Source organism: Gordionus sp. m RMFG-2023, chromosome 3, assembly GCF_954871325.1.
Source record: "Gordionus sp. m RMFG-2023 chromosome 3, tfGorSpeb1-WG-v2, whole genome shotgun sequence".
NCBI lineage: Eukaryota > Metazoa > Nematomorpha > Gordioida > Chordodea > Parachordodidae > Gordionus > Gordionus sp. m RMFG-2023.
In genome coordinates this window covers 41,168,224-41,181,276 of record NC_088777.1, presented here as the reverse complement: position 1 = coordinate 41,181,276, position 13,053 = coordinate 41,168,224, and the positions used below count along the sequence as shown (strand labels likewise).

The window sequence follows — 13,053 nt, the reverse complement described above, 5'->3', positions numbered from 1 at the left end:
ATTTTTAGTGCATCATATAAATAAGTGATAAAGTATTACCCGTTTTGTGATTGAAACTTATCCAGTCGCAAACTTCCGATTATTCCATGGTACCGTTTTATCTATGCTAAAAAAAAGTTCTTTAGAATGTTATGAAAAGTAGAGGCATATAATTTAACAATATTTATATCCCGATAAGATTTATTATTAAACATAGATGGGGTGCTCAATTTTAGCAACCAACTACATAATTGTAAATATAAAATACAACTTGATAAACAATTATCATAATATGATTGGTCCATCAGAACTATAAAAAATTAATTTTGAAAACTTTTCCACTAAAAGTGATCTGTGGGATGAATCCTCTATCTTAATTGGCTCTCAGAAAAATGAGTTTCGTTGTAAAACCTTATATTACCTATTGTAACGCATTGTGTTGTTAAACGGCTATATTTGGGTCGATTTAAAAGATGGCTCGATTAAGATTTCAGCTCAAATATTATAATGTAAACTTAGAGATTTTGGAAATAGTGGTCCAAACCTTTCTGCCACCTTTGAGCAAAATCTCCAGGGAAAATCTAACAACAACACTACTAATGCTAGTGCATCATATGCTTTTTTAAATATTTCTAGGTTCCAGGTCTATTTGAAGGCGACCTTTATTCTGCTTTGATGACCCAATGCAAAGAGGGATCTCAGAGAGAAGGACTTATGCTAGATTCAAACGAAGAGTTATACAAGTGGTTCACAAATCAAGTTATTATTATTTTTTAAAAGGAAATATATTGTTGATATTACTTTTAACGAATATTATGTGCCATTTTTTAAAATAAATGTTAGATTTCTCAAGCGATTATTGCTGAGGCATTTTATTAGGTTACGATAATATCCTTTTAATGGTGGATGGACTTTAAAAAGCGAGAATATTTAGGCTTATTTTTGAAAGAAAAGAATTGATAAATTTTTGAAAAATTAACATATCATTATACCAATAATTCCTCTATCTATGACTATGATAAATAAATAGTACTACATTGTAGTGTATTCATGAGTCACGATTCGTATTTTGAACCTTAGACCAAATTACAATTCAAATAAATAACTTTGAAACAATAATATATATGAAGACTATCGTATTTTTAAAAGCTTTTTCCTTTTAGAATACCAGAGTTGTTAAATGATACTTTTCAAGTGTATCTAGATGATATATATATATAGTCTATTTTACAAATTTATCTAAGTATATATTCATTTTTCAAAGAGATACGTTTTTATAATAATTATCTGAGATGTGCATAATGCCCAATTTTTTATTGTTAAAAAATTCAAATTTTGAAGTAGGCTAAAAATAATTTATTGAATTGGTGATATATAATTGTTAACTTTTAATAATACATTTACAAAATATATGATTATAAAATAATTGTTAGATTTCAAATACAAAACATTTTCAAAATTTTGTCACCATCCATTGCGTAAAATAAAATTCGTCTTTTTTATAATGATCGGACATAATATAGAATTTAATTCAAATATTATTATTATTAATATAAAAAAATCTAAAATAAAATGATATCAAAAAGTATAAATATCTCTAAAATAGTATCCATCCGGATATTTTTTATAGAAATGTATCTATATTATACCATATTTTTGTATCTAGATATTTTAATAACTCTTCTAGATTTAACAACTCTGGATAATAAAATCATTAATCAGTTCTTTGTTCAAATGTAATTTATTTAACCTCATAATTTATTTAATAAAATAGAAAGCTAAAAAAAATTACGAGCTATCAATTTCAAAGAATTAATTTATTTTTTAAACTATTTTAAGCATTTTAAACATTCCTTTTACGTGTAGTAAGTCAGAATTTCAAAATTATATTTCATAACATATTTGTTTTTATTTCATCAAAAACATACATATGATAAAAAAAATAATATAATTTTCTTACTCTAGGTAATGAGAAATCTCCATGTAGTGTTTACCATGAACCCATCTTCCCAAGGCTTAAAAGAAAGATCTTCAACATCTCCTGCTCTTTTCAACCGTTGCGTCATAAATTGGTTCGGGGATTGGTCTAACTTAACTCTGTTTCAAGTTGGAAAGGAATTGACCATAAGACTCGATTTGGATAATCCTGAAGTAACCTTTTCTACCATTATTAATTGTTAGAAATACATGATGGCTAGCTAAGATTAAAAAAACATTTTATTAAAATTCAAATGAAGAATTACATTGTGATTTTATATATATATATATAATTTTCACGTTTTATAATATTATTTTAGAATATAAATTTGATTATTATATAAAATAAAATGAAATAAGTTAAAGTAGGAATCGCGATATGTTTTATAAAAAGTCATTCGAATATTATAATTATAACATATAACACATTCCTCTCTCTGAGAAATCCATTATATTTGTTTTTCGCGATGATCGTCGAATTTGTTATAGCTAATTAATTTCGTCGTCATTTGTTTTCACGAATAAATTTCGTTGGGATTTGTTATCGCGAATTAGTCGTCGGGTTTATTTGTTGTTTTCGATTTTGTTTATATGTCAATAAGCGGCATCAATATCTTTTAGTATTAGCTTCATCGCCATCGTCTTGGTTATCCTTATTGATACCATTAATGTGTTGACATAGACATCATAATCTCTTTTATTTGTATCATCGTGGTATTTATTCAGTCTTAATACATTACAAATTTATTTTAAATTGTACTAACCTACGGACTTGTTATATTGTTTCTTTCACTTAACATAATATTAATCTAATAGTTACATTGATTTATTTACTTTTGAAAAGTATATATATAGAATTTATTAGGTTAATAGTCAGTTTTAGTTATATTTTATAATAAATAAATTTGAAATAAATAAATTTTTCATCAAGATTTTTTTTAATTATCCCACCGCTTGGCGTGAGACAATATTTTGATATTCGTTCAAAAACTTCTTCTATATTTTTTATGTGTGTTTTATCGTTCTCACCTGTTATTAAATGATCATAAATGTAAAATATCACATCCTTCATATCTCCGAATATATTATCCATAGTCTGCTGAAATATTGCAGATGCGGTTTTGGGACCGAAGGCAGTCTGGTAAATCGGAGATTTGATTGCGAAATTGTCAAAAGGGAAGAAGTTTAGCAATGATTTCAAGCAAGCATTTCTGCAATTGCCGATAGACAAGAAGTCAAGGGACATACTAACCATATCTACACATAAAGGGTATTTCAGATTTACCAGACTGCCCTTCGGTCTCAAAACCACATCTGCAATATTTCAGCAGACTATGAATAATATATTCTAAGATATGAAGGATGTGATATTTTACATTGATGATCTTTTAATAACAGGTGAAAACGATAAACACACATAAAAAATATAGAAGTTTTTGAAAGGATATCAAAATATTATCTCACGCCAAATTTTGCAAACCAACGTTAGGTTTCTTGGACACGATATCGATGCAGAGGGTTTACACCCTAATCGTGACAAAATTAAAGCTATAATCAATATGCCAGAGCCGAAATCTCATGACGAACTCATAACATTTCTAGGCATGGCTAGTTATTTCAGAAAATTTTTAAACAATTTCGCGCATTTAGCCGATCCACTATACATGATGATAAATATAAAGGACATGGAATGACGAACACAAGAAAAGCTTCGATGAATTACAACTATTGATATCTCAACCTTCCTTTTTTTAATCCTAAATAGCTTATTGGCATAGCTGCTAGGATCAGTTCTATTTCACTTTGATACCGATGGAAAAGAGAAACCCATTGTATTTGCATCCAGAGCATTATTAAAAGCAGAGTTTAATTACACTAATATCGAATGTGAGGCATTAGCTATTATCTTTGCCATAAAAAAGTTTTATTTGATCGGAACGAGATTTACAATTATAACAGTTCATAAACCGCTAATATACATCTTTTCAAGAGGCCTTAAGGAAGATACTTCCATGTCTATGAGGCAGCAGAAATGGAATATAGCGATAGGAGCGTACAATTTTGATATAAAACATAGGGCGGGTAAACACAATATAGTACATGATTGCCTATCACGACTACCCTTGAAAGATATTGAGGAAACAATACACGAGCTAGGAGAATTGGACAAAAACAATTTATGGGATGTACCATTGAACTTCAGAAAAATAGCAGCGGGAACCATGCATGACAAAGAACTATCGCAGGTTATAAACGATGTGAGGAAAGGCGATTCAATAAAGAACATGACTTATAAAAAAATAGAAAATGAACTAAGTATAGTAAAAAATTTTCTCTACAAGGCGGATGAAATAGTGATTACTAATAATATGAGAAAAATTATACTGCAGGATCTACATGCCGGACACTTGGGAGCAGGTTAAACTAAAACACTAGCAAAGAATTATTTATGGTGGCCTGGCATAAACGCAGAAATAGATTTAAAGGTAAAAACTGTGAATTATACAATACGTGGTCAGATAACCCGAAAACCATACAACATTTATGGGCTCCAACACTTAAACCACTCGAAAGACAGATTACGCAGGTCCATTTTTTCAAAGATATTGGCTAGTAATAGTGGATGCATACAGTAAATATCCCATCATCACCTCGATGAAATCTATAACCACCGAGAGAACATTAAAAAAGCTCATGAAAACAATAAGCTTCTTTGGGATACCAGAAACCATCGTTACGGACAATGGCACTAATTTTACCAGCAAATTATTTAAAAAATTCTATTATGACCACGGTATAAAGCATGTACTAACATCAGCTTACCACCAACAATCAAATGGACAGGTGGAAAGGATGGTTAGGACATTCAAATTGAGTATGAAACGCACTATGGAGAACAAGAACACAGATGCTGATATAGCGCTAGAAAAGTTTTATTTTCAATTACAGAAACACACCTAATACGACTACGAGAATTTCACCCACCAAATTAATGTTCAATTATGAGACTTGAACCAAGTTGGATCTATAGAAGCCTACATCTATTATTAATGACGATATTAAAACTAAGACCATTATTTCTCCGAATAGGATCATTAACTCAGGGGATAAGGTATGGTTCAAAGTATTTGGGGAAAACAAATGGAATAAAGTTACTATCAAACGAAAGTATAGCGACCTTTTATACGAAGTTGACACAAGTAACCGCATCATAAGACGGCATCTGGATCAAATATAACATATGACACGACCATGAATGATCACGTTCAGGAGGATTTCTTCAAGGGAAACGATGTAGTCAGTACTTCAACGCCGAGTCTTATTCGAATATCGCCAAGACCGGTTCGAGCATCAAAAAACCCGAGAGGTTTAAAGTTTTATCATGTTCTTAGATGAGACATGTATAAGATCTCAGTACTAAAACACTTGGAAAAATACCTAATAAATAGTACATTCTACTAAAAAATATATTCAAACGCCAAACTAAAATATAAAAATAAATTTAAACGTCAAACTAAAACGCAAAATATCAAAATAAATTTAAACGCCAAACTAAAACGTAAAATATAAAAATAAATTTAAACGCCAAACTAAAACGCGAATCACATATCAATTACTCTATTTGAATATTTCTATTATTTAATTCCTATATTCAATTCAATATTCTACTAATATATTCTATATTCCAATTCCATTATTCTATACTAAACGACGAATTAATGATAACGATTTGAACAGAACGGGATCGAGGATAGAAGAGATAGGAGAACGTACAAAAACAATAAAGGATTGAAAGCGAGTTCTGCGAGGAACACAGAAAGATTGAAGAAAGAACAGAAGGGGGAATGTTAATACATTACAAATTTATTTTAAATTTTATTAACCTACGGACTTGTTATATTGTTTCTTTCACTTAACATATTATTAATCTAATAGTTAAATTGATTGTTATTTACTTTTGAAAAGTATATATATAGAATATATTTGGTTAATAGTCAGTTTTAATTATATTATATAATATAGAAATTTTGCATCAAGATTTTTTTTAATTATTAGCAATGAGTTATCACAATCTGAGAATTTATTGTTATCATCACCGAGTTTATATTATTTAATTTCAATGTTTTATTTCAATTTATTCTAAAAAATTTTATTTTATATATCATATTTCAATTTACGAATATCGATTATTCTATAATTTATTTAAACATTCAATTACTTTAAATTTTATATTCTTCCACCCATAACTTTTCCCTCCTCGAAAATCGTGTTCGAACATTTAGAATTAGCGTAAACTAGTTAGGCTTAAACTAGCACGATGTTTGTTATTATTATATATATCTTTCGGCATGTTTTGTAAATATCACCATTTTAATCTGTTATATAAGAATCATTTTTAGCCTGTGGTTGGTCTGCATTTTTGTCATCGACATTGGTTTTTAAGAAAATATCATCCAAGAAATTTTTATCTTTTAATATTTCAATATCTATTCCAAGAATTAAAATAGTTTTCATCTATAGCTTGCTATGTGTCCGTGTTTTAATTAAAGTTTATATTAAGTTTCTTTTTTTCATATTTTTAAGTACCATTGATATATCAATCAGAAGATACCAACGTTTTTCTCCTCTGCCAACTTGTTAGAAACACATAATGGTAAGTAGGATTAAGAAAACTATTTTTTTTAAATTAAAATGAAGAATTATATTGTGATTTTATATATATATAATTTTCACGTTATGTAATTTGTTTTAGAATATAAATTTCAATGTTATTATATAAAATAAAATAAAATGAAATAAGTTAAAATATTTTTTAACAGGTCATTCGAATATTATAATTAATGTTATAATTTATTTTATATTATATTTTTATTATTATAATTATATTTTAATTAATATCAAAATATTATTTTTTTATAACATCTATAACATTAATAATGATTTCATATCTATTATTTTATTTATTTTAAAAAATTACACATATACTAATTTTTTTTAAACATCGCTCCCTTATTAATTATTATTATATGGTTCTATGTCCACTAAGATTAATTTTTCAGAAAAGCGATTTTAAGAAACCCTCGTTTTGGTTAAAATTTGGACAAATTTTTTTTAAAATTTTAGCTATCAACAAAAAGTTAGGAAATAATATATAGGCAGGATTTTTTATAGAAATATTAAATAGGTCAATTACCTACCTGCCAATATGAATATTACGTTGATGTTACTTTAACACCCCGCCAATATTGAAATAATTGCTATGATGTTACTTGAATATTTTTTAAAAATTATACCTTTTTATAGTATCAACCTCCCCCAGGCGTGCCTCTTATGGTCGCTTCCGATAATTTGCCATTAAATTCTACCTTAACCTATAGAGATGCTCTCATAAATTCTTTCGTCTACGTTCACCAAACTTTACACCAAGCCAATGAAAGGCTCATTAAACGACAAGGGAGGAGTATTTACATAACTCCTCGTCATTATTTGGACTTCATCATACATTACGTTATTTTATTTTTTTTAAATTCTTACTAACCAAAAAAGGATATTTTCTAGTTAATTGGTTCTTTTTTTTTGCATTTAATTGTTTTAAATGAGCTTAGAAAATATATATTTATCATTCTCATTTTAAGTTTGTAAGTAAATTGTTAGTCTAAACATAATAAGAATTTGCTATAAAATGAGAAATTATGAATCAATTTGCTTATACAGTATATTACGCTTAATGACATATCTCTAGGGTCCCTTATATTATTTCCCATTTTTTATCCCGTTTGATTATATTCCTTTTTTAAATCCCGTTTGATTATAGAAATATCAATTGACAACCGAATATTAATGTTTAAAATAATTATTCGACAGGTTAAATTATACCACGAAAAACGTTCGGACCTAGAGGACGAACAGCTCCACTTGAACGTGGGTTTGCACAAAATAAGGGACACGGTTGAACAGGTGGAAGAATTACAAAAATCCCTGGCACTCAAAAGACAGGAATTGGAAACCAAAAATGCCATGGCTAACGCAAAACTCAAAGATATGGTTTTTTATGAAATTCATACTCAGCATGAAATTAACTTTTTTTATAATTACTAAGTCCTTGTCTTGGTCCATCTTATTTCTATCTATTTAACCGGCTATATAGCTTCCTCTAAGCAGCTTATAAAAGAAATAGGATATTTAGATTTATGTAAAGAATAGTCTTTGTGGGAAAAAATATGTAAATAAAATCATATTTAATTAATGTACACATATAAAACACTACAAAAGGGTGTCCTAGTTCAAAATCTATTTAGCCTGGGCTAAACAGAAATAAGTTTCAAGAATAAGTCGAACCAGGACATGGCCTAAAAATTAAAAATATCTATTCTCCGTTTGTTTTCCAAAAACTGTAGAGTGTTATATCTTAGTCTTTAGGAAGTGGGTTTGAGTCATGTCTACATCAATAATCTTATCCAACACCTTTTTTCACTTGATCTCTCATTTTAAGCCTAGGCTTTTCTTTTTATTCTATCAGTGAGTCTAAAGTTTTTAAACCCTTCTGATATTGCTACCCTTCTAATTTTAGTTATTAATATATTTACATTTTAGTTTAGTATTTATTGTTTTGAATACAGATCAAAGATCAACAAGAAGCAGAAATGAGGAAATCCACGTCACAACAGATTCAATCCAAACTGATAGTTTTAAATTTATCATTTTATTTATTCACTTACAAATTATAATGAAAAAATATTTATCCTTAAAATAAAATGTTGCAACAAAATGGTGTTGATTTTTTTTTATCGCACATAATGATTTTTCATTTGCATCCCAATTCGAAATAAGATATACAAACATCTTATTAATACATATTTTTTGCCAAAATTAAAATCATTCTATCTTATTCTAATTTTTAAAGGAACAAGAAAAACTGATACACGAAAAGAAACAAATGGCAATCAATGAATTGGCTCAAGTTGAACCAGCTGTCATCGAAGCGCAACAGGGTTTTATTATCATCGTGCCTTATATTTTAAATTTTTAAGTTTGAGGATTATACCAAATGTATCAAATAACCATTAATTTTCATTCATTTTTTTGTATATTATTACTATGTCATCTAAATTTATTTGCTATAGCTGTAAAGGGTATTAGAAAGCAGCCCTTAGTCGAAGTTAGGTCTATGGCGAATCCACCATTGGCAGTGAAGATGGCTATGGAGTCCATATGCTTGCTACTAGGAGAAAATTATTCGGATTGGAAAGCCATCAGAGGAGTTATCATGAAAGATAATTTTATTCCCATGATACTTAATTTTTCGACCGACGATATTAGGTTTGAATGATTTAGGGCTATTACCATATGCGGTTTAGTCAATAATATAGAACATTTTGATAAGCATTAAATAGGATTTTGACAGGAATCGACCTAACAGGGTCAAATCTTAATTACAATTTTTTTTTAAAGCGAATTTACTCGAATCAAATTTATAAACACCTACCTGAATAACCCGGACTACAATTACGAGAAAATCGCGAGGGCGAGTCAAGCTTGTGGTCCGTTAGTTAAATGGGCTATAGCTCAGGTTTCGATATTTCTTTTTTTTAAATGTAACATGGTTTACTAAATTCATAATTTAGAGCAAAATCAGATTGTTTTTTTATTTTGTTTGATATTTGTAAAAAATATGCAATATTTTAATGTAAATATTAATTTATAAGTGTCTAAAAAGAACAAACCATTAATTAAAATGTTTACCTTCTTAATTTCAATCATTCTACAATTTCATTCATTTAGCTCGATATATATAAATATATATTTTTTTAAATTTTACAATTTTGCAGATCAATTATGCCGATATGCTGCAAAAAGTTGATCCACTTCGGAACGAACTGAAGAAGCTCGAGAAAGATGCTGAAGAAAACAGGCTTAAAGCTAACAAGATAGATGACACGATACAATTGTTGGAAAAATCTATAGCGAATTACAAAGAGGAATACGCTGTTCTCATATCCCAGGCTCAATCTATTAAACACGACTTAGAGACTGTTCAAACCAAGGTTTTTTATTTAGTCTATTTATTATCCTTAAAGGAATGGGACTGATATCACTTCTTAGAGTTTGATTCTATATCAAATTGATATCTGCCAATTACCGGTTCTTCCAATATCGCAATTCTAATTTTGTTTGTTATTTCAATATATATAACCTCCGTAATCTATATACATCATTTTATATATCATCTTCATATTTAAATTTCATTTTCGTATCAACATAATGCTAATTAATATCAATTTAAACTTAATCTTGAGCTTTAATTAAATCTAATACTATTTTTTTTTAAATCGATTCTGATCCTGCTCGATCCATTACGATTTGACCCACCTGAGACCTAGCCGTGTCTGTTTTTATTTTGAATTTTTTTTTACCATCTGCAAGATTTGAATTTGCTTTCTCGCACAATAAGTCCAACAACCACCAAATTTTGTCAGATATTATTTACCATTTTTTTTGCTTTAAAAAACTCCATCATCTAGCAAAATTAATTTTTTTATGATATATTACAAAAATACAAATGTTTAAATGAAAAGGTACTTGAAAAGATTTTTTTATTGTGCTTGTATAGAAATTGAAAATTTTTTGAATTTCCTATCATCTAAATAGAGGTTACATTTCTGATTCATAACCTCATAAAATAGATCGAATTCTTAATTCAACTATCAACGAAAGGAACTCTGATATATTCGTCATTCCTTGACGGGCTCTCTGTCAGTATTTTAAATATACTACTATCAAATTTTAATTAACCAAATACAAACTTATTTATTCAGTTATATTTTTCAATGTAAAACTAAAAGTTAATAATTATTTATTTATTATATATTAAAATAGTTGTATTCTTTTTTTTGTTCCATAAGTTTTTTTTAACTTGTAGAAAGTTAGAATCCCATCTAGTTTATTCATGATCAATGTAAATTGTTTCCTTGTAAAAATAAAATTATGTATTTATTTTTTACATATTTTTTTCAATTATTTAGTTAGTTTATTTTAAAAATTTTTCACTTCAATGATATAAGAATTTTCTTAATTTATGTATAAATATATTTTCTTAAATATTAATTAATTAATTAAATATCAATAATAAAAAAATTTTTAAATTAAGACTCCATTTTATCGGGTCAAAATTTAATAATAACCGCCGATCGCTGATATTTTAAAAAGAAATAATCAGTCCGATCCGATAAAAAGGTCAGTAATCCTTAACATACTAATTAGCTTATATATACATACTATTGTTCATTTCCGAGGCTGTTGTTTCGTTGAATAGTCGATGGGCAGGCACTCGATCCATTTATCCCCTAATTTGATTTAGATAAGGAAGTCATATTTATTCCTCCTTCTCGTCGTTTTACCTTTTTTATATTAATTTCTCCTCATTTTTTATATCTTATAGATTTTTTTGAAACCTTTTTACACCATTTTATATTAATTATAAAACCCTTGTTCTTTTTAATCATTTATCTTCATTTCTAATTTAATTTATTTTTCAATCCAGGTAACTATATTATAAACGTACATATTTTATAGGTCAGAGAGAGTTCTAAATAAAATATTAACTTCCCTTCAATAATATTTCTCCAAACTACAAAAAGGTACATACTTTGATATCTCTTCACATTTTAACCCTAAACTATCTGTTTCTAAAATAGTTGCAAAAATATTTAATTCAAAATTTTTAAAAAGGTGGACCGTAGCGTAGCTCTACTATCTAACTTGGAATCGGAACGCAGTCGGTGGGACAGCGGGACTCGAGCTTTCCGATCTCGTCTGGCTACTCTTCCTGGCGATTCTTTGATGAACGCCGCCTTTTTAGGTTTATTTATTTTTTTTAACTCGTGCTTTTTAGAGAAAATTTATTATTCGCCTTTTCAATATTTCACGAAATATAATTATTTGAAATGTACCATAAAAGTAGCAAAGAGCTCATATTTTTTTTTATTTATTTAAGCTTATGCCGGATATTTTGATCAAGCCGAACGAGCCAGAGTTCGGGGCCAATGGGCTCGGCATTTGAGACGATCTGGAATAGAATTTGATAACAACGAAGAAGACAGTTTCAAAAACGTGGCAAATACGATTGGAGGTGTAGAGTCTATCGATTTAGCAGCAAAGTAATGAATTTTTTTTGTTCACTTGCCTAAACAATTCCCCTCCCCCCTCTCTACAACTCATTATTAAAAGTGATTTTTAAATCAACAGAATTTATTTATATGACCATACCATAATTTTAACTCGATAGCTCTTAAACATTATCAAATTAATTTATCACGTTTAAAGGCTTTGATATTATACATACAAAAATTCTTCCTTTCTTTTTTTAAAGTAATGCTATCGAAGAAATGGACGATTTGTGCATCGAGAACGCGGTCATGTTAAAAAGGTGCATGGCCGGTAGCACAGTTGGCGCTAATAACACTCGATACCCGCTCATTATCGATCCGTCTGGCAAAGCGCTCGATTTCATAGCCAACGAATACGTCGGCGGTGATAGGAAAATAACCAAAACTAGGTGTGCTTTTTTTTGTTGTATTTAAATATATGAAGTATCCGCTGAAAATAATGATACACCTTTTTTTTAATTTCATAGTTTCTTGGACGATTCTTTTCGAAAAAACCTTGAGAGTGCTTTGAGGTTCGGCAATCCATTGTTAGTTCAAGATGTGGAAAATTATGATCCCATTCTTAATCCAGTGCTTAACAGGGAAATAAGAAAAACTGGCGGAAGAGTCCTAATAACGCTGGGCGATCAAGATATCGATTTATCCCCTTCTTTCACTATATTTCTGTCTACTAGGGATCCCAGCGTAATAAAATATTGATTCTAGTTAACAATTTTTATATTTTTGAATCGAGGTCGGTATTCCTCTATTTAATTAGAAGATGATCTCAATATAAAAGATACTTCTACTTGGAAGGGAGTGGGGGGGGGGGGTATTTATGAAGATGCTGTCGTTTATTTGGATAAAATTGGAGGGGAATTAGGAGGTAGTTTAGATTTCGATTTTCGTTATAATTGGTATAAGGGGGATATGGTGGTAAGGTTTGATTGAA

The 13,053-nt window shown here is 28.7% G+C and overlaps 1 protein-coding gene across 2 annotated transcripts in view; it reads left to right on the top strand.

The window, feature by feature from the left end:
* The window catches only part of LOC135927166 (dynein heavy chain, cytoplasmic-like), a 74,048-nt gene that overhangs the window by 50,096 nt on the left and 10,899 nt on the right, over nt 1-13,053 (top strand). For both annotated transcript variants that reach the window (XM_065463118.1, XM_065463117.1), the window contains exons 50-62: nt 616-738; nt 1,945-2,130; nt 7,261-7,464; nt 7,822-8,001; nt 8,577-8,642; nt 8,861-8,948; nt 9,081-9,276; nt 9,409-9,526; nt 9,786-10,001; nt 11,686-11,815; nt 11,951-12,113; nt 12,326-12,511; nt 12,590-12,806. In XM_065463118.1, coding sequence (XP_065319190.1) covers nt 616-738; nt 1,945-2,130; nt 7,261-7,464; nt 7,822-8,001; nt 8,577-8,642; nt 8,861-8,948; nt 9,081-9,276; nt 9,409-9,526; nt 9,786-10,001; nt 11,686-11,815; nt 11,951-12,113; nt 12,326-12,511; nt 12,590-12,806 — 2,073 coding nt within the window. The remainder of the gene's footprint in view (nt 1-615; nt 739-1,944; nt 2,131-7,260; nt 7,465-7,821; nt 8,002-8,576; nt 8,643-8,860; nt 8,949-9,080; nt 9,277-9,408; nt 9,527-9,785; nt 10,002-11,685; nt 11,816-11,950; nt 12,114-12,325; nt 12,512-12,589; nt 12,807-13,053) is intronic.